Source organism: Bacillus rossius, chromosome 11 (assembly GCF_032445375.1).
Source record: "Bacillus rossius redtenbacheri isolate Brsri chromosome 11, Brsri_v3, whole genome shotgun sequence".
Taxonomy (NCBI): domain Eukaryota; kingdom Metazoa; phylum Arthropoda; class Insecta; order Phasmatodea; family Bacillidae; genus Bacillus; species Bacillus rossius.
The window spans coordinates 32,665,190-32,688,244 of record NC_086338.1 but is presented as its reverse complement, the minus strand read 5'-3'; the positions used below and the strand labels follow the sequence as shown (position 1 = coordinate 32,688,244).

Here is a 23,055-nt window from a genome sequence, read left to right as displayed (position 1 = left end):
TATGCTGCTGCTTCCCCCCTGAGCACTCGTCCCAGCATGCCCAGGGCCTGAAAAAAATGTCAAAAGTCATGTACAGCAGACGTTAGGTAATTAGTGAAATAGGGTCTATGAAATAGGTCTTCTTACGATAGTTTATCTAACAGACTAAGGGCCGTATTCCAAGACACAAAAATAAGGGTTTAGGTGTTGAATATGCAATACCTGTACCCTAACCATATTCCAAGTGCACGATAGGACACGGCCAGTCCCTTATTTTTAGGGCACTGATTTTTGGTGTTCTATCTGTTGCCGATTTGATCCATAACTGTATATATATTTTTTCTTTTTTAATGAACTTTAACGGAACTTTTACGATTACAATTTCCCCCCTAATATCTTAAAAAACAGCAAATATAAATACGGCCAAAAATTCATCGTTTATTCTTTTACAACCAAAATTAAATATTTTATTTCACATTATAATTCCATAGTTTTAAAAAATAAGCTAAAAATTACTATGGATTCCACGAAGTACAACTATTTATAGCCTCGCACAAGTCCTCGTTTATTAAAACGGCTGCCGATCTGATACCTTACAGGGGTTCAGTTAGGACATGTTTTGAAATATGACCCGAGAGTTAGGATACGGCAGTTGCCCAACAAGGCAGTGCATATTCGCTACCTTACTGAAACGTCTTGGAATACCGCCCTTAATTATCCCATTTCGTGTTTTAATTACAATTTTTCACAATTCCAAAATCTAGTATGTTATGGCTTAATTATAATACTTAAGCCAACATAAAAAAAATAAAGTTTTAAGAGATTTGTGTCTCGTTCTCTATGTATTTCTGAATTATTTTTTTTTTGTTTGAGTTGTTTTGTCTGTCATCTTAAATATCGAAACTTAAAAATGCCAGACTTTTTGGGTGATGAAATGAGAAAAGTGAAGAAAGATGAAAAAGAAGAAGATAAGGAAATTAGAGGTATGATTATTATGTACATAATTGCAGCAATGTAAAAGGAGTAACACAATGTTGATTAACTATAAGGTAGCAGTGGGGTGTGAATTGATTATTTTTGAATTTTGCTGCTGTTGGCACAAGTCCAGTGCTACTCACTTGGTAACCAAATTTACACATCTGCCCCCTTTCTCCGTGTGGCTTACACAACTAATAACTGCATCTTCCTGTCTTTGCCTATTTCACTGTGTGCTCCCTCCCCTACAACTATCACTACCTCTGCCCCATACAGCTACACTGCTTCCCATAACTTGCCTGTGTTGTTTAAGGGACTCCTGTACGAACCACAATTATGTTTATATTCCCCCCTCCCTCCCTCCCTCCTTCAACACTACACACACACAGACATTACATGGTAGATGTACCTAGTTCCTAGCCATAGGTCTTTGGGACATGTTTACAACTACTAAAAGTATAACCTTTTGAATTTGAGTGTTTAATCTAATAAACTTTAATTACCTACATAGCCCTACTCAATAATTTAACCAACTCTGTATAAGCTGTTCTCAATGACTTTTGTTTCTTATATAAGATGTTTGTTTATTTTTACAGCCCTGGATGAAGGTGACATTGCATTGTTGAAAACATACGTAAGTAGTTTGATAAAAAAAAATGTAAAAATAAGTTTGGTAATGTAGAGCTACGTTTAGTAACATGAAATTACACATAAACATATTTCTCCTCGTCATATAGTTTAGTTGAGTGCACATCTGGAAAAAAAGATAATTAAAGCAGTTTTGTTTGCATTAGGCCTACCATATTACCCCAGGTTTAAAACCTAGAATTCCTGTTGAGGTTTATTTAGTGATATATCCTAACAAAGGATGTTTATAGTAGTGGAATTGATGTTCCTATTCTGTCACTAACGGGAAAGCACGCAATGCATTTTGGTCAAAGTGGTTTGATATCAGTACCCGGCCATCTTGGATTTTGTGTATGTTATATCATGCAAAAATTTAGGATGAATAAATTATTAAAAATTTCAGATGGCTGGAATCAATCTCCTTATATTTATTTAAGGTAAATATTTAGAGTCGCGGTAGATGCGGAAAAAAATGCTAAAAATCCGAAAATACTTTTATTCTATGCTCTTTCACTTCCTCTTTTCAAATCAACCGGCGGAGGTAAGAAATTCCAAATACTTTAGGAGATATCGAATTTTTTAATTTTCATCACAATACCTGCGTATTCATGCGGCGAAGACCATTGTTTTTTGTTTACGAGTATCTATTATGTTTCTTATTGGACAATTTTGTCACGTGACAGTTCCGTGATTGGCCAGTATTCAAATGAACCAATACGTGATTATTTATTCATTTATTGTTCAATACGATGTTTAATTAAACGGTCAACTTCTGCCATTTGATCATTGGTTTCTAATTTTAAAGTCTTATTTTTTTTATTTGGATATTTTTGCGCAAGTAATAAGTAACAAAAATATTTTACGTGAGTTTTTAATGTTCATCATTTGTCCGGGTTTTGTTAGGTCAGGTCAGTTACATTATAAATAATTTAAAACTAAAGAACCATTGAAATTAATTCACATTATTTTTAATGTCCGCTTAGTTTGAAAGTATTTATAATGTAACTGACCTGACCTAATCGACCATTTTAGTTCCTACTGCTTATCCTTTGTCCGGGTTTGTTTGGTCAGGTCAGTTACATTATAAATATTTTAAAACTAAACAGCCATTAAATTTCATTCTCATTGTTTTTTATGTCCGCTTAGTTTGAAAATATTAATAATGTAACTGACCTGACCTAATCGACCATTTTTATTTATAACGCATTCACTAACACACGACAAAATAAAAAAATGGCGTCGTTCTAATGGTTGTACAGGTGTTGTATTGCTAAATTAAAAAATTCGATATCTCCTAAAGTATTTAAAATTTCTTACCTCCGCCGGTTGATTTGAAAAGAGGAAGTGAAAGAGCATAGAATAAAAGTATTTTCGGATTTGTAACAATTTTTTCCGCATGAATACACAGGTATTGTGATGAAAATTAAAAAATTCGATATCTCCGAAAGTATTTGGATTTTCTTATCTCCGCCGGTTGATTTGAAAAGAGGAAGTGAAAGAGCATAGAATAAAAGTATTTTCGGATTTTTAGCATTTTTTTCCGCATCTACTGCGACTGTACATATTTACCTTATTTAATAAGTTTTTTTTTATTCTTTGGATCCCACAAGTCAAATGCTGTGGAATATAAAACATGTCAATATGAGGTATGCTCATAAATTACATTAATATAAAAATATGTGGGGGGGGGGGGGGGGGGGAATGCTCACTTTATTAAAATACAATAGACTAATCACAGTATAAATGACATAAATGACATGGAACCGTGTGTACATAAGAATGACATAGGTAAATTAAATCTTGGTCATATTAAGTCATTTTAGTACACAATAAAACAGTTCTTATCACACAATGGTATCAGGTATATCCAGATTTCAGTTAGGTATTTGTTACGAATATAAATGTATAGACCTAAAGGTAACACATTAATACTGATACCGGATACCCAAATTCTGGAAAGTCAGGAAAAAGTCAGGGAAGTTGGAATTGGTAAGGAAAAGTCAAGGAATTTACTTGAAATCCTGTAAAAGTCATGGAAATTTCCTAGTGATAGTATGTAATTTTTGGGTAAAATTTTATGTTACAGTTACTACATACTATAAAATAGCATATGCATTATCCTGTTTGAACTAGTTTGGGGCAATGGTCAATGCTATATCCTAGGTTTTATTTATTTCTTTACTAGCTGAAGTACCTGGCGTTGCCCCGGCTAAACACATCATAATATAAGGAACATCACTACCAATTTTCAATTCTGTAGGACATAAACTTGAAAAACGGGAAATTTGGATTTTAAATTCCCATTGATTTCACAATCTCGGCGCATCAGGGCCACGCATCAGCAAAACTGGGACGCCAATCTTCAGTTTCATTTTGTAGGAAGGCAGGTAACCCCTAGGCAAGACGTGACGGATGCACCAAACGATAGCGCGTTACAAATTCAAGGCAACACTGTGACAACTAGCCCCATAAGCTGGGCGCGGGACTGGACGGCACTGCCCTGGCTGCATGAAAAATCTCGTGTCAATATGCCTATTCCAGTCTACAGAATATCTAATTGTAATCAAATAATATATTTGTCTACTGTGTCAAATATTATGTATGTATGTAGTGTGAATTTCAATAGCACATACTGAACACACACTAACCCAGATACTTGAAATTAAAAATATGAAAAAAAAAAAAAAAAAAAAAAGAATATTAAAGTTGTTAAATATTACAAATTTAAATTAAAAACAATTTAAATGAATAATTCGAAGGTAGAACAATCATATAATCACACAGTGCTAAAGTCCTTCAGTTTATACAGTTATATAGTTATGTCAATGTGTACAAACAACTGAAATTTCACTTAAATCCAATATAATGTTTGAATGAAATAATCGTAAAAGCTTGCTAATATTTCAAGATTTATGTGTGCGTTGGTGTTATTGTATATTTAAGCACTAGACAACACTTTCAACATACCAAACTTCTGCAAAATACTCAGGCATGGGTAGAATGATGAAACCCTAGTCGACAGTACTACCAGGTGGACAGCATAGTCTCCAGAACGTCAACATACTAATGCAGGGTGAGCTAGAACTGCAATAGTCAATGTCTGGAAATTGGCTACCGTTGCTCCTCCGGGATGCTGAAAACTGCTACTATTTTGGTACTATCTCACCAAGATGATATCACGGATCAGGGTACAGGGCGTCGTTTGTGATACAGCCGAAACCTCCAGCCTAAAATGATTGAATTGCCCGATGTGGAAGTTCACAGCACTTTAGCATTACACCCTAAGTCTGATGTGATAAAGTGCAGACATTCTAAAGTTTTACTTATTTTGAAGAAAACTAAAGAATTCTACAGTCTTCGCGAGGTCTTCTTGCCTCCACACACAGGAGACGTCTTACTCGATGTACGAATCATAAGTGACTCTTTTTTGACGATTTTCCAGACTGCATTATTACCAGAAAGTTTCCATTCGAACTGGGTAAGGCAGCAAAGGGAAACATTGCTATGAGAAATATTGGATGACTTAATTTCTACCTGGCAAACTGTGTTCAGGTGCAAGTTCATGAAGAATGTGTGCCTAGTGCAGACTCAGTACAAAAGGGAATGATTTAATTTAAAAAAATAAATATAGATAACAATTTAGGAGAAATTAACCTGCCAGTAAATGTTAACCAACAATCCTATGAAGGGTAGCTTGCTATAACATGTGGTTAACTTTACAAAAAGCATTTAAGAATTCACCAAAGATCGAAAAGTAGTCTTGTTTCTGAATTAAATTTTTAATCTGAATAATTAGAAGAGTTAACATGCCTAAAGGGCGTGTTTTCAGAATAATTTTTACATTTTTAGGCATAAAACAACCGGTACAGATTCTTAAAAGAACTTATGGGACTTGCATTACACCTTTATTTTCAATCCTCCGCCATGTAATGTTACGGTCACTGATCATATTTCATAGTTGTCCTATGCACAACGCTAAAACTGCGCGCCTGTTCAAAGCCTTGCTCTTAGAGGCGATCCTGCTCTAAAAATACCACCTGAGTGCCGCGCATAACATCCTGCCTCACTAATACAGATATACCCCCTGACAGATGAGCCCCTTAATAAGCACTTAAATTACAAAGCAAGAATGGATTAATTTTATTTTTAAGTTAAATTTCTTAACTGAAAGTTGATTTAGTGGATATAATGATATCATCAGAACATAAAATAAAGTATAATTAATGCCTTGAAAGGTAATGAAAAGTGCAACACAGATTTAGGTATCATATTCTAGCTATTGAATTGCTAGCAGAAAACAGAGATGGTAGCAGCAGCAGCAGCAGCACTCAATAGCATGTTTACATTATAGTATAATTGCACACTTGCATACTCACGTAATTGTGCGATTGCATACTTTTTCTCTTGCATACTTCCGCTCACATTCTTACACACTCTCATACTTGAACACTTGTATGCTTGCGCACATGCACATGTGTTTCAAACATTTGTGTACCCTACAAATTTGCTATCCCTAACGTGAGTGGCAGTCATACACCTATTTTCTTAGAGATGTTTGTGGCCATCTCTGCAGAGATGACAGGGGATGGTGACAGAGGGGGTGTTGCTTGGACAGGGCCAGGGCCAGTACACCAAGAACATCAAGGGTGTGGAGGACGACATCCAGAGTGTGATCAAGCGCGTGAACGAGCTGACGGGCATCAAGGAGTCGGACACCGGCCTGGCGGCCCCGGCACTCTGGGACCTGGCGGCCGACAAGCAGACGCTGCAGAACGAGCAGCCGCTGCAGGTAGCGTCTCCGTCCTGTCGTAAACCTTGAATTACAAGCGTCTCATGGGCGTCGCAACCGGGGGGGACGGGGGGGGGGCCCCCCCAATAATAAAAGTCTTCAATTTCGTCCCCTCCAATAATATATTTAGTTTCGTAGTTATATTATTAATATGATTTCTGTGATACAACCCATATGTTGCGCATGGTGCATTTGGTCCAATCGTGGTAATGTGAGCACTGTGTTTTTACAAATTTGTTCTCTGAAAATATTTTTTATAAAAAATAAATTATATATTGCAACCCACTATAATTAGAATATTTATGAAAGAAAAATGCCTAAAAACCACCTTTTTGCACCTTCAAACCCTGAATTTCCCCGGGGGAGGACCCCCGGACCCCCCGCTTTTTTTCCCAGGGGATTGATATTCCTCAACAACTAAATCAATTGCAGTCCCCCCCAAAAAATATATCCTTGCGACACCCATGAGTGTCTGGCTTGTATATTTCATGCTTTAAATATACCTGGCTCATTCACTTTCATTCGTTTATTCATGCATGCATCCATTCACCCGTCCGTTTTCTTCCAAGAATTGTAGCTCTCTGTAAAGTTAACTTTATTTTCAAGGAGCAAGTCTGAGGAGAAACTTTGTGTCAAGTAGAGTACAGTAAGTCCTCTATTTAGGTCGTACCGATTTACGTCGTTTCGGATTAACGTCGCTAATGTTTGAGTACTTTTGTTTCAATTTAAGTTGTCGCCGATTCACAATAACGTCGTTTACAATGACCGTAAATCTTTATTTTAACAAAAACACCGTATATAATTCGTTTATAATTCTTTGTTTCCTTCGGTAGTTAATTTATGCTATGTAGAGTAAGCTACACGTTCACCGCCTTATCTTATCATACATCATGAGGGACGCTTCCTGCTCTCCGCTGCTCTCCGCGCGGTGATGCAATACTACCAGCCCGCCCGCTCGGCCACCCACGTATCTCGCACGTAGAAGTGTTATCTACTTCCCGCAACGACACAGCATTTTCTCCTACCCCTTTTCGTCCAACTCCTTGGCACTTCAGTAGAGGTGTAAAAGTAACTAAAAAAAGTGTACCCGTATGTATTCGTTACTATAACAATTAGTACTCGTTACTTTCGTATCGTTACTCGTTACTTCTGATACCGCATAACATGCTATGTTATGTAACAGCAACGAATCGAGTCGTATTTCGTACGCGTACAGTATGACGTCGCGTAAATAATAATAAATCGAATACAAACAATTAAAAGTATTTGATAATTAACAGCTTTTGTTAACCAAGAAACAATAAAATCTCATTAGAGCAGCTTTATTATAATATCTCTTTTAAGATAAGAACAAAAAACGTGAAAATACACGATAATGAAAAACAAAAACATACATATTTATAATTTGTAAAAAATACTTTCTTACGTTGTTTCTGTTCCAATCTCAAACTTTGTCTACACACACAATACCTTTAATAAACAGTAAAAAACTTCGACGACGAATTTCCAAATTATACTTTTCTTAATAAACAAACATAGTTCTTTGTAACGAATAAGCGTGCGCATGCGTAAAACATACGAAAAATGCGAGTAATGAAATGCATTCGTGTGTACTGTGTAACGTTTCGGTACTCGTTACTAGATGCCGCACCCGTTACTCAGTAACGAATACATACGGTTTGCTACAGCTCTACACTTCAGTCGCTATGATATCATTGAGTTGGCCGGAGTTTTAAACGTGCCGTTGTTAACTTTATCGTGATTAAATGCGTTTGTAGTAGGCCTACAGTATCAGCTCACTGCAATTTATGATTTTTTCTTCATAAGATGTCTTCCAAACGACTATATATATATGTTTTTATATTTCAATCAATAAAGGTAATAAAGCAGCTGGTTAAATAACCATTCTATAAAGCTGAGAAGTACTAGTTGGACTTGTTTCCCACGCTGTCGGTTGTAATTTGCTGATAAAATTGCCCGTTAACACGTCTGTATGCCAGCGCTTCCGGCCGACCTTGGGCCGTGGTCGGCCGGTGGTATGAAACATGGCTCATTTTGCGTCGTTTCTATTTACGTCGCGGTTTTCAGGAACGTAACCCTGACGTAAACCGAGGACTTACTGTATTTTGAGTGATATTATCTTTGAAAGATTTGTGCAATGGGAGTGCATGACTTGATGTAAGCTTTTGGACATTCGCCATTGCTAAGCACGTGTATGCTGTCATCATTTGTGGTTTTTTTTTTCTCGTTTCTCTTCTGTTTTTGGAAAACTATTTTGTTTGTTTCGTCTTTTCGTTTTGCTGTGTTTTTGTCTCGTTTCAACTGTTGTGCTGAATTATTTGGGTTCGGTATTTTTGTGCTGTCATCATTTGTGGGGGGTTTTTCCGTTCTGTTAGTCCATTTTTTTTGTTTTTATTTTTTTGTCGGCCATATTCCTGTTGTGGAGTATTGTTTGGTGTTAAATCCTGACAACAGCAATTTTTTTGCTTAATTTGTGTTTTTGTCATTTGTTTTTTTTGTAGTTTTCTTCTACAGACATACATGTGCTTAGCAATGGCGTATGTCCAAAAGCTTACATCAAGTTATTTTGAGTGAACCAGGCATTCATATTATTTTTGCACGCAGGTGGCAAGGTGCACCAAGATCATCAACGCTGACTCCGACGACCCAAAGTACATCATCAACGTGAAGCAGTTTGCCAAGTTCGTGGTTGACCTGGCGGACTCTGTGGCCCCGACGGACATTGAGGAAGGAATGAGAGTCGGGTGAGCGCATTGTCGTGTTACAGACACCTAGTTTATTCATCACATGTTACTCATGTTTACAGAGATGACTAGTCAGCAACTTGGAATCATTAGTTTTATATTAAAAACTAGGTGGTTATTTTTTTATAGGTGCTAAAGTGCAAAACAAATAAAATAAAATTAATAAACAGATAGATTTACTAAAATTACCAAAAAATTTCTTCAATTTAATAAACCAAGAAATAAACATAATTAACAAATTTAACCAATTAAAAAAAAAAAAAACATTTTTCGGGGGAGCTACTGTTAGTCTCTGTTCAGTTTTTTAGCTATAGGGAAGCTGGCCACACACTCATACACCAAAAACACTCAAACTTCCGCTAAACTGTATGAAATACAAATATCTGTTGAAACAATTTGTGCGCCACCTATTGCAAAATAGTTATACAAACTCAGAACCTTTCGCGGGGATGCGCATAACAACACACTCAAAATTTCATTAAAATCGGATGAATGGTACAGGAACGCATGTGGGACAAAGCAACGAAAATTCAAGACGTGATGGGTGCCCCAAACAATAGTGCGTTTGACATTCAAGGCAACGTCATCTATTGACGAAGTTCAAAACTATTACATATTTTGCTAGCCGCCGCGAGCTCCGCTAAGCGGACGGGTCTCGCCAAGAAGAAGGATATGAAGTTGTCAGATCTTACCATTGTATCCATCAGGATGAAGGGATCAACAGTGCGAGAGAGAGAGAGCAGTCGTGCCCGTGGCTTGCAGCGTGGACCGCAACAAGTACCAGATCCACATCCCGCTGCCGCCGAAGATCGACCCGACCGTGACCATGATGCAGGTGGAGGAGAAGCCGGACGTGACGTACAGCGACGTGGGCGGCTGCAAGGAGCAGATTGAGAAGCTGCGGGAGGTCGTGGAGACCCCTCTGCTGCATGTGAGTGCTCCGGCCCTTGTCACTCGGTGTTCCCTTTATCAATGAGAGGATGACAATACTCGTGGTCCCATTTCGACAGGCAAAAAGTAAACATCATAGCCATGAATAATAAGTTTTGCTTTTCGAGGGTTTGAACTGTGAAAGTTAAAATTTTTAATAACACAAATTGTGTTGAATTTTTTTTAATATTTTAAGTCATGGTACCTTTTGAGAAATGAAGTAAAATGTAGTCGTATTAAGTTACTTTGTTACATGAGATTGCCTGGATCAGTTTAAGAGAGGAAGTTTGCAGATTCAGTCATAATGGAAAATTGTGAAAAAGCAATTAATTGTATCTATGGTACACATGCTGTAAAATTTCTTTGTACATTCACTTGTAACCACTATTCTAGCTTAACAAACGAGAGAGTAGGCTATTACATGTTTATTATTGAATTTGTTGTGTATGTTTTCAGCCGGAGAAGTTTGTGAATCTCGGTATCGAACCCCCGAAAGGGGTCCTGCTGTTTGGACCGCCCGGCACAGGGAAGACCCTGTGCGCCCGTGCCGTCGCCAACCGAACCGATGCGTGCTTCATTCGTGTCATTGGCTCCGAGCTGGTGCAGAAGTACGTCGGAGAGGTTCGTACACCTCATGCTTGTGTTGTAATCAGTGATTACTGAAGGTTTTTTCTTTTATTAATGGTAAAAGATAGCAAAATTTTTTTAAGTAGCTTTGTAAAGTTAAATTGAAAAAGGTAAATTAAAAAAAAAAAAAAACAATTTAAGTAGTCTGCTTATAGCAAGTACTTTATACTGCTTACAGTAGTGAAATAAAACATGCATGGATCAACAGGGTTTTTTAAAGTTACACTTGAACCCAGATATTACGTATGCTCACATTTCCACGAATTGCATTCGTAAAATCGCTACCTTTGTAAAATCGGGGGTGGCCTATTATCCCACCAACCCCCTCCTTCCTCGAAGAAAAATACTGTTTAATATTTTTGAACCAAATATGCGTGCAAATATTAGTGTTATTTGGTCTTACTAAATAAAATACCATTAAATATTAAATACTACTATCAAAATCCAGCTGCAGCGTTTGAACATGGAATGCGTGCTGGCCTTCTTTGCCTGGTCCACTCACCCACCTTCCTCTGCGCTGCGGCCGGTCTCGGATGCTTGACATTTTTTTCTGCTGCCTCTTTCTTAGCAAACATTAAAAAAAAATTCTACTTTACGTTAAAGCGTATCGTGCCCGCCTTTCATACATACTACGATCGCGTAAATAGTGACTTCCAGTTGTGAACAGTATGTGGAATGCTAATACTAATAACTGCTCGTATTTTTTATCGGTCTACGTGTTTGAGATATTTATCATGTAAAATAAACATGCGAACCACGTATAGTAGCATGTAATATTCAGTCTCCTTACCCGCTTCTTATTTTGCCACCACTGATACTTTTCTCCTCCCCCCCTTTTTTTTATTAATTGCACTCAAGGACATACCAGTATCCAGTCATTATGGGAGAGGTAAAGAAGGGTTGAAGAGCAACAGAAATACTACTGGTTAGACAAGACTGGCCCAGGCCTGGTTCATAAGCTGGAAAAGTTTCCTGCCTAGAATTTCTAGGTGCTTCCCCTTATCAGATTTATAAGTTAATCTTAAACAGCTTGCAGTTTAAAATGTTTACGAAAGTTTGTTGATTTTGATTGCCAGAATTTAGGAGACGCAGCCCATAGTTCTGTGTATACCTATACTGTTTCATAAAAGTGATCATAAGTGTTTGTGGTTAAGAAATGCCAAAATGACAAAGCATGCACACGTGCTCATGCACACATGAGATACCTCTCTATTTATGTATATCTACCTATGTTTCTCATTATCAATCTCTATCTCTCTTTGTCTCTTTCTCTCTCACTATCTTTATATATCTCTCTATCTCTTTCTATCACTCTATTTCTCTATCCCTCTTTTATATTTAATTAAATTCAATTCTGTAATGAGTGCGCACTCATACACCGAAAACACGCAAACTGCCGCTAAATTATATTAAATACACACATTATTGAAATGATTTACGTGTCATGTATTGTAAAATGGTTGTACTGATTTAGAAACCTTCGCAGGCATGTGCATAATAACTCACCAAAGTTTCATCACAATTGAATGAATTCTATAGTTACGCATTCATTTTTATATGTATAGATTAGCCTTTATACAGCTAAAATTTGTTTTGCTGTACAATTGCTAACCAGTTGACTTCAGCTTCAGAACAGACATGTAGACTAATACCTCCATGGATACGACTCGCACGCCACCATTATTACTATAGAAAAGAGGAATTGTCATAAAATATTTACTGATAATTATCAGATACGACTCGCTCGCCACCTATGTATGTAATCTCACCTAGACAGTAATCTACCTCATGTTTCAAATGTCAAGTGTGCACAGGGTTTCACAGGGTTTCTTCCACTTACTTCTGCTTCTCTTCAGTGTGGCTGCTGGCAAAGTCTCCGCCTTCCCCCCACTTTCATCCTCCCAGGCGACTTCGTCTATCACAACATTCTGTGCTTTCTGAATGACTACTTTTCAACAACAGTTTATATATATATATATATATATATATATATATATATATATATATATATATATATATATATATATAAGATAGAATGAATGAATCAAGGTTTGGTTCTTGTAGAAATCAGGGCCATTAAGGACAGAGAGAAATGATGTACGAATGGAGCATTGCTGTAATCTGTAAAGAATGGGTGGAGGAAACGGGAGTAGCCGGAGAAAACCACTGACTCGCAGCATCGGCAAAAAAATCCGAGGTCGACCCCACCTAAACTGGAACCCGTGTTAGCTTGGTGGGAGGTGAGTGTTCTGACCACTTGACCAGTGCAAGTAAAATATTTCCGTTGCACACTTTTAAGGCATTTAATATTTAACGTTTTTATGCAGACCCATAGTTGATTGTTAAAGCAGATGTAAGTAATGTTTTGAGTAGAATAAGCATTCCCTCTCATGCACAGTATTTCTGCCTTTGTGCAGCTTTCTAGCTGTGTTCTCCACATGGAAGCATATTTTTTTATTGCTAACCGGTAACCAGAAACAGAAACGGCATTAATTGAAGCGAAATGCTGTGGGAAAGTGACGAGTTGTGTGTTTGTTCGTGGAGGCGGATGCTGTGGCACTGTACGGCAGGGAGTGTGTGTGTTGGCGCGCGCAGGGAGCCAGGATGGTGCGGGAGTTGTTCGAGATGGCTCGCAGCAAGAAGGCGTGCCTCATCTTCTTCGACGAGATAGACGCCATCGGGGGGGCCCGCTTCGACGACGGCGCGGGCGGCGACAACGAGGTGCAGCGGACCATGCTGGAGCTGATCAACCAGTTGGACGGCTTCGACCCGCGGGGGAACATAAAGGTTGCGCTTGTTGCCTCTTTGCCTCTTTGTGTTTGTCACTTGTCCTGTACATGACCGGTCAGTTTTGAACATCTACCTCAAATGCAATGCTTACAGTGGACCTCTTCACCGGTATCATATTTAATATATTTAAAAATAATTCACCATTTTTTTATATTTGACTAAGTCACATTAACATTTTAGTGAATTACCCGTAAAAAGTAACTAAACAGATTACGGAGACGAAACTTAAAAATTTGAAAGTTTATACATGTATAACTGGTTACTGCATAACTTAATTATGAATTTGTGCGTAAGATTAATTTTTTTACATGTTAGCTGCTATTTATAAAAAAGTCGGGCAAATATACTTTATAAATTATTGCCGAAATTCGTGGTGGTCACTCACTAGTAGTTCATTTTCTCTGTGTTCCACGCCTGGTTAGTGCAAACATACTGAATTGTGTGGTCAGATTTTTGACCATAACAAATAGTTAGGGAAAGAAAAAGGTAAATTTGTAGTGTAGTGGCTTCGAGATGTTTGTTGAAATGTTTAAATTTTTGAAAGAAAGTGTTTTTGGTCAAATTTTTGAAAAGAAAAAGGTAAATTTGTAGTGTAGTGGCTTTGAGATGTTTGTTCAAATGTTTAAATGTTTGAAAGAAAGTGTTTTTATGCAGCTAATCAACCTTTGTCTTCAGGTTTTTTTCCCCCACATTGTTCTCCATGAACAGCTACTCTAAATATTGATTTAAAATGTTTGAAGAACCGCAAAATACTGCAAAACCGATCCATTTCATGACAGGGTGGCCAGCCAACCGGAAAATCGGGAAATACGGGAAATAGCCAGGATTTCTTAAAAAAACCAGGAATACCGGGAATCAACCAGGAATTTTTATTAGAACCGGGAATTTTTTTATGAAGTAACGGTTGCAATAACATACGGCTGTTAAATGATCACGTTCACCACCCGTCGAAGCACGACAGCGTGCTCGTGTGCTATATTTTGTGAAAGTTAATTTGTTCATATTGCATTTAAAAACTTTTGTAGTACGTAAGAAACCGTTAACAATTCAGACTTCCATACTTATTATGTTTCTGTATTCAAAAGCAACAGCATTTTGGCTGAAAACGTTGTTGTAGGGTGGTAGTAATTTCTCGCACTGCATGTTGGTAGCACTAGTTTTGTATGTATATTTGTTTTTACTTTGCGCTCATTTTGTTGCGTCACGGTATCACGGATACTTTTCTCGAGTTTTTTTAAAAAGTTTAGTTGTGCGGGACGTTGTTTTGAATTTTTTAAACTAACATGTAATTGGCGCAGACTATCAAAATGTGAACGAGTTCGGTCACCACGTACAATGACAAATATACGGAAGAGTTTGAATGGGTGGAGAAAGATCCAAAGTGCAGGACACACGCTATTTGCAATTTGTGTAATGTTAAAATCAATATCGGTAGCATGGATGGGAAGAACAGCATTAGCCAGCCACGCAAGAGAGGCAAAACACGTGCGTTTGGTGTCAAGTAATTTTTGTGACGTGAGATTATAAATTTTTTGTTGGTGGTAGGTTTTGTTTTAAGCAAGTTCATTGATTTAATTTTTAAGCCTATAGTTAAGTTGTCTATTGTTTAACGCCAATAAAACATCATATTGTGTGTGCTTTGTGTAACAAAAATGCAAATTGTAGGCAAATATTGATAAAAACCACCCTTGAAAAAACCTGGAAAAAACCAGGAATTTTATTATCCTAGAAGAGTGGCCACCCTGCATGAAAATCGTAAAAACATTTTTTTAAAATGTTGAGTTTGTGAATTATTGATTAAATTAACTCATATTTACATTTGAAAACCCTATATATTTACACATTTTTGATTTTAATTGCAGCCAGGCAAACTGTTTTAATTCAGGAAGATTACAAACTAATTTTCTGTTATTTCCTCTGGAATCCAGAACAATTATTTACATTTGTTTATTTTGTTTTTGAATTGCAACAACTGTTTCATCATAGTTAAGTACAGCAAGTAAGCTACTATTGTGTCGCTTAGTGGCAGATTGATTGTGACTATTGATTTATACGCTGTTGTAACTAACACATTTGTTTAGTTGGCGTTTATTTATTTTTTATTACTATGATCTGTGTGATGAAACAAATGCAAATAATAGTTGGTTTTCGTTTGAAATGTCACAAATTTTGCCATGTTTTAAATTCTCACCACAATTTTTTCTGCCACTGATTAGCGAGAAAGTAGTGAAATAACTTTGAATACGTGTTGTGCCTAGTATTATATATGTTTTTGATTATTGTTTGTGGGTTATGTATAGTGCACAATTGACTTAACCTCAACAGTGAACGTTGGTGTATGACTATCTAATGAGGTATGCTGTGTAAATTATTCTTTAGCAATTGAATACCGTATATACTCGTGTATAGCGCACTCTTTTTTTCCCTCAAGTAAAGGAAAAAAAAAATCAAGGATGCGCGCTATACACGGAAATAAAAATATTTTAGGGGGGGGGGGGGAGGCGAGGAGTGGTAGTCGTTAACTGCCGGGTGATGGGTGACCCCACACATACGCACAAGCAATGAGGCCTCTCTTTCACACACACACACGCACGCGCGCGCAAGGTGAGTCATCTAGTCCTCCGCGCCAGCTTTGCAACGTAGCGCAACGGGAGTGGTGGTGTTTAGTCCTGTCAACTGTCAAGGTTACTTGATGGTCATAGTCCCATTCATGCCTGCCTCCCTCCATCCGCCTTGTACCAGTACGATACAGCGCTTCATTATCTTCCATCTACAAAGCAGAGTTTAGCTTGCTCGTGTCATTTCAGATGGTACAGTATGCCACAAAAGTTTCACTTTCAGGTGGAAGAGTATTTAATTTAAGTATTTTCCTGACACATCACCACACATCAATGTAAATAATCATTTGTTTCATAAGTAATTACTTAACAGGTACCACAAAATGTTAGTAATATTTATTTATGGGAAAAAAATTCATAATTTTTTTCTTTGGAATTTGTTGCAAAAATCGTGGTGCGCACTATACACGAGTGAATACGGTATTCATTGTTTTGAAGTGTTGGCATTTGAAGTACAATCAAATACGAATAATAAACTACATATTTTTATGTGAGAGTACAAATATACGCACAGGCCTATTAATGATGCAGACCTTTTTAGCCACACAATGGTAACGTTAAAGTTTTTGAGTTATCCTTTTCTTCATTGTATTCCCTCAATTTTAGAATTTTTTAAATACTAAGGATTGAAGGTATTTGAGAATTTGATTGGCTCATCCCGGTTATAAATACATATCTTTGCATCATACTGTTATGATTAATGAGGTTTTTTTTTTAATAGTACTAGAAAGAACTTTTTGGGAGAAATCTAATTATTACAAATTTTAATGTGTAGGATTAAGAATGAATTAACTTAAAAACGTTAAAAATATAAAAATTAATCTAAAAATGATATTGGTGAAGCACATGAAACAGAATGTGTAGCTTGGTGCGGCACGTGCTGAGAAGTGTGGTGTGTTCCCAGGTCCTGATGGCCACCAACCGACCGGACACGCTGGACCCCGCGCTCATGAGGCCCGGCCGCCTGGACCGCAAGGTGGAGTTCGGGCTGCCCGACCTGGAGGGACGCACACACATCTTCAAGATCCACGCCCGCTCCATGAGCGTGGAGCGGGACATCCGCTTCGAGCTGCTGGCCCGGCTCTGCCCCAACAGCACCGGTAATATCATTCATTCACTCAGAGCTCTTTGCTAACCCTGTTCCTCCTAGCATTGCTGCAGAGTCTGTGGCGCAAATATCTCTCTTCCACTCGATTGGAACAACCATCGATTTGACTTTTTAGAGGCACATTAAACTTGAAACACTCCCCATTCGTTTCCTACTTTTCCTATCATCGTCCTATCCTTAACAGAATAACACAGACTGGAAGAAGTTAAATAGCAAACATGTATAAATGTTATAGTTAAAATAATCTCTTCGTTAAAGTAATAAACATATTTGAATTAATGCGTGCAAATAAAAGTAAATTTATCAATTAAATTGTAGATTTCATTTCACTCCTTCTTTGTATCCATACAAAATAGTGATAATTTAATAAAAATGATTCAATTTTTTTCATAAAAGTATGCAATCATTTCATCAATGTTTTGTTATGACGTCACGTTAAACTATCGTCCGTAAACTGACTTTACAGACAACCAATTTTTTTTACTTTTTTATCTGCGAACTTACCGTATTTTATTGCATATTCATCCCACATTTTATATCATAACCTAGTTTGAAAAGTAGGGTTGCGGTTTTTAGGTGAAAAAAAAAGCATTTTTGATGAGGTAAAGTTATAAAAAACAAAACCTTTTCATGGAAAGTACGTTTGTTAAAAAAAAGTTTTTAACATATGTTTTCTTAGACAGTGTCTGCAGTTTTCATTTTTTTTTCTTTCAGATTAGGTATCAGTTCTTCACAGTGTACGCGCAAGTTGTCTCTGGGTTTGTGTGGTTTTCAGTACGTGGTGAAATCTCGGTCAAATGATTTATTCAATTTACAAGTGACAGTTTCTGTAATTTATGATACTTTTTTTTTTAATAGCGGATGATTTTGCGCCAGTAGACCATTTCTGAACTTTAACATGCTTCATTCACTGAATCCACTTACACACATTAATAGGCTCATAAAGGTTTATCATCAGATGATGACTCACTACGATGTTTGTATTTTGGACAAACATCTGCAACACAGCAATTTAAATATGGATTTTAATAACTCGTATGAACCATTAATGCAAATCGCGGGTATGTGGGAATAAGGGGATATGTCAAATATTGGCAAAAAGGTTTTTTTATATGGTATGGAATAAAGGAGAACAAGCTCTATAAATTGGTACAAATGGTTTAAGTATAGCACCCTTGTGTGTTATTCTATGGCACTGAACTTTTGGAATGATTAATTACTGATCTTGCATACTTGGAAGAACTTTAAATGTTTAATATCTTAATTCAAGTAATTTCGACATATCCCCTTTTTCCCGCGCACCCACAAAATATTATTTGGGGTGTTTGTAATGTCGGCTGCAACGTTTGTGTGGTTGTCAGGTGCTGAGATCCGGTCTGTGTGCACGGAGGCAGGCATGTTTGCGATCCGTGCGCGCAGGAAGGTGGCCACGGAGAAGGACTTCCTGGAAGCGGTCAACAAAGTCATCAAGTCGTACGCAAAGTTCTCCGCTACGCCTCGGTACATGACTTACAACTAGCTGCGTTCGACTGCATGTTTGCCCAAGTGCACTAAAATAAATTCTGTAATACTTACACTCATGTTAATAATTTATGAATTGATGTACAACAATTTTTTCTTTAAACCTGTACTCTTTTTCATAAGTCCTTAATGATAAAGAAATACTAGTTTATGGCATAGACTTGCTGCCTCTTGCATATGGATGCAGCACAACCACAGAGAACCATAGACATTTTGAGGAATTTATGTGAGAGTGGAGCATAAGCAATGTTACATGATTAGCAGCTTCAGAATCTCAAAACTTGCTCAAAATTCGGTCTGGTCTTACGCTTTTGTAGTGTTTAATGAAAAATTAAATATACTTTTTTTCAGAGTAAGAACATTACAGATTGGGGCCGGAGAATTAGCATTAAATGGGTTTATTTTTTATTTTCACTTATATAATAATACTTTTTTTGCTAATTTCCTAAATTACATTTTCAACATACCTGTTTTTTTTTTTTTTTAAATTAGATTAAATTAGTTATATGTCTTTCATTTGTAAAGTCACCATTTTGTGAAATGTCATTCAACAGTTACATTTTTAGTGTTTTCAAAATTGTGTTACAGAATGTGAATGTAGTATTTCAGACGTAAAACAACCTGTGTTGTATACTTCACGTCACCTGCTTCATCTTTCATTTACTTTATAAAATATTTATCACAGTCACAGATTTGTATGTTGAGATTGTCTGACATATCACACTTATAATTTAATTTTTATAAACTAATGATTGTGTATCATCTGACATGCTGATAACACGTCCACCATCTTTGCTTTAGGTTGTACCATTTTTCATTTTGCTGTGGCAAGATTGGAAGGTAAACCACAGCAGCACTACAGGTGCTTGGAGTTCCCCAAATTTAGAACATGTGGCGAATTGCGATTTTAAAGATTGTCTTTACACTAGTTGCGACTAGTGTGCTTTGTTATATTGCATGTGTGTAACTGCGGCCAAGTGACATACATCTGAAATAACTTAGATATATAAAAGCAAACCAATTGATACAATTGATTTGTAAATTACTATAATGTAGTATACTCTTTATATTAACCTTGAAATTAAAAGTTTTCTGGGGGGGGGGGGGGGGGGGGCAATGCTTTCGTAAAGTTGAATTAAAACTAAAATTCTTTGTCTTCATGTTCAGGAAAATTAAAAAATTTAATGAAGTTTCGAAGATTTTTCTTAGAGCAGAATACACTGAAAGCTGGATTCAATGCTGGTATTTGTGCCATAAATAACGTACACCTTTATGTAATTACTTTACAGTGGAAACTCATATTTATGTTCTTGTTACCCTGCAATTTATGCAGTTTTCTTAAATTATTGTCTCTCGCTGACGTGCGTGCTAGTTTTTATAAAATAAACTGACAAGAAAGGGTAGCTCGCTGCTTTTGTTTTCTATTCTGGAAGAGGACTGGTTTAAAAAAATATGGTAGTCGGGCATACAAAAAGAGGATGGAGGGTTAACACTAGTGCCATATTTCTTAATCACCAATAAACTGAGATACGGAACAAAGACTTTGCTTGTACTCTACTGTAGACAAATAGACAAATATATGTTGCGACTAATAATGAAGGGTGACCCTTATGGCAGAAAAGGTTGTATTTTTACTACCCAAATTATAGCTGCGACTCTTTTGCAGGTAAATATGGTAAACCAGTTTAATACTCTGCACCGAAAAAAACCCCTGCAACTACTAGAGTTTGACACAACTAAAAAAAACGAAGTTTGGACTCGAGTAACAGTTTGGCTTGGCTCTACTAAAAAATTTGGAGACATGTCAATCTCTTGTTTTCGATTTTCCAAAGCTTTGCATGCCCCCAATTTATTGTCACTAAATGTCATAACTAGAGACCCCGAAAAATGGTGAAGCACGAAATTCACGAAAATTTAATACTTTAAACAAATTTTGCGACTTTCCTATGATTTCGACATAGTCACGAAATTCACAAATTTCCGCACGACATTCGCACATTTTCGCGCGAAATTCACGCATAAACATAGGCGTGAAATAAACATAGACTGAAAGCCTAGTGCCGTGATATTATCTTCGTTTTGACACGTTACTGAAATCCACTTATTTTTATTACTCTGTTTACAAGCAGTAAATATTGCCATCGCAAATAAAAACAAAACGTAACATGTCAACAATCGATATGTGCGCACTACCAACATAACAAAATTGACTGTCCACAGTTTTCGTGTTTTGAATAATGGTCGTTTCTGCCGCACGGCGCACTGGTGTCGATTTTTCTAACCTAATTTAATTGCATGGAGCTAAGATGGCAGTAATTTTTGCGTGCACATATCTATGAGTGTTTACAAATACCGTCCACATTTTGTAAGTTTTGTACAATTGAATTTATGGCTAAGATGCCGAAAACTTTGACAATGTTTAATCGCGAAAGAGATGAAATAGGATGGATTTTGGATTTTATATTTTTGATCAGCGGGACAAAATTATGATGTGTAAGTTCTGCAACGTGCGGGTTGATAGGACACACAAAGACACGCGCAAAAAGCATGTGGCAAATGACACAAAACAAAACAGAAAATAATTATTTTTTCAAGCAAATTCTACCGTGTCTAAACATATCTCAATAGGCGACAGCGTGAATAAAGCAAACAAGCTTGAAAGTGCAGAAAACAAGAATTTGTTTCTGATTTTGTTAATATGATGCTGTAGGTTAACATTCCTTTGGAAAAAGCTGATCATCCAGCTGAGGGAATGGTTTAACACCCATGTTGAAGGTTAGCCTTATTTATTTAGAAATGTTTTCCCCCTCTAATAAAAGTTCATAAGCATATGTAGGCCTACAATATTAGCCATTAACTTACCTTTAGGCCCAACTAACCTTTACTTCAAATAAATATGCAAGTACCTCAGATTAACAAACATTTAAATAGGATGGATTGCATTGTGAAATGGTGAGCACACAAGATATTTTTGACTGATTGATGGTTTGACTCTGTAATCCAGCAGTAATCTTGTAAAGGTTAAGTTAGGTTTGGCTAAGAATAGTTTTGAGTAAATTAGCCCATTAATATTTTCAGCGATAACCTTATAAATGTTACCTATTTATAAGTATATTGTATGTTATGTATACATTTAAGGTGCAGGGGATTTGCCATCAGCCAACACACTTGGAGAAACTTATGTCCCAAAAATTGCCCAGACAAATAAGAAAGCAGTAAGGCACGCTGAAGAAGACAAACAGATTGTATTCTTGTGTGATGAAACGACAAACAAAGTGGGCCGATGTAAGGCAGAGTCTGCTACTTTGTAGTGCCTATCCACTATGAGGTTTTTTTTTACACTGCCAATGGCATAATTTTTTCACCATTTTTTTGGGGTCTCTACCGATTGCTTATTTTTACACAGATTTTTGGCACCGCTTGCTTATTTTTACACTGATTTTTTTACACCGAAATGAGCCAGTTTTAACCATTTTCTGGGGTCCCTAGTCATAACTGTATAGGCCTGTGCAACTATTAAAATTTTAGAATATGAATAATAAACTATTTATATTCGATTTGACTTCGATATAACGAATATTCGTGTCCTTACGAATTTTGACATAGCATACCTCATGTGTGTGTCTTATACCAACATTCACTGTTGAGGTCAAAGTCATTTGTGCGATACAAATTCCCTTTTTTGATGTTTTAATGGGACTTAATCAAAAACAAGAACAATAAGCAATGTTTTAAACATGCAACAAGCAGTCAAAACTTTTTTCACTACTTTCTCACTAAACAGTATCAGAGAAATTGTGTGAATGATTCAAAAGACATCATACTTGTGTCATTTCACACTTGAAAACAAAATATTATTTATTGTCGCAACAAATATCATGATTACATACACCAGAAGTATGTAATGGTTTAAAATTCCAGATGAAATTAGCAGAAATTGTGTTTATAATATTGCTGAACAAAAAAGTAATTTACTTGATTGTTAACAATGAAAACTTGTGAATAACTAGGGTTTAAATGTGTAAATATGAGTTCATTTTATTTGGGAATACAGCATTCAAAAACAATTACAGTAGAACCTTGATTAACCGGGGTAATGGGGAGGTCAGCACGGATAATTGAAAATCACAGACAATCAAATTCAAATTTATTTAGGTTATACATTAAAGCAAAATTTCCTAAGAAATTCATACAAAAACATATAAACAAATGTACAAGTATTACTGACACTAAATATTAATTCTAGTCCGTTTCTTTGTCCATTCAGTTATACTTTTAATAAATAGTTTTTAGTAGAGATGGACGAGTTGAGGTTTTTTGGCTTCG

The 23,055-nt window shown here is 36.6% G+C and overlaps 1 protein-coding gene across 1 annotated transcript; it reads left to right on the top strand.

Annotated features, from left to right (window-relative positions):
- Window positions 1-802: 802 nt before the first annotated feature.
- Window positions 803-18,782, top strand: LOC134536775 (26S proteasome regulatory subunit 7). Its single transcript, XM_063376691.1, has 9 exons — window positions 803-962; window positions 1,551-1,588; window positions 6,197-6,370; window positions 8,996-9,135; window positions 9,898-10,066; window positions 10,522-10,686; window positions 13,288-13,479; window positions 17,005-17,200; window positions 18,570-18,782. The coding sequence occupies exons 1-9, from the start codon at window positions 890-892 to the stop codon at window positions 18,725-18,727; spliced, it is 1,305 nt and encodes a 434-aa protein (XP_063232761.1). The 5' UTR covers window positions 803-889; the 3' UTR covers window positions 18,728-18,782.
- The last annotated feature ends 4,273 nt before the right edge of the window (window positions 18,783-23,055 follow it).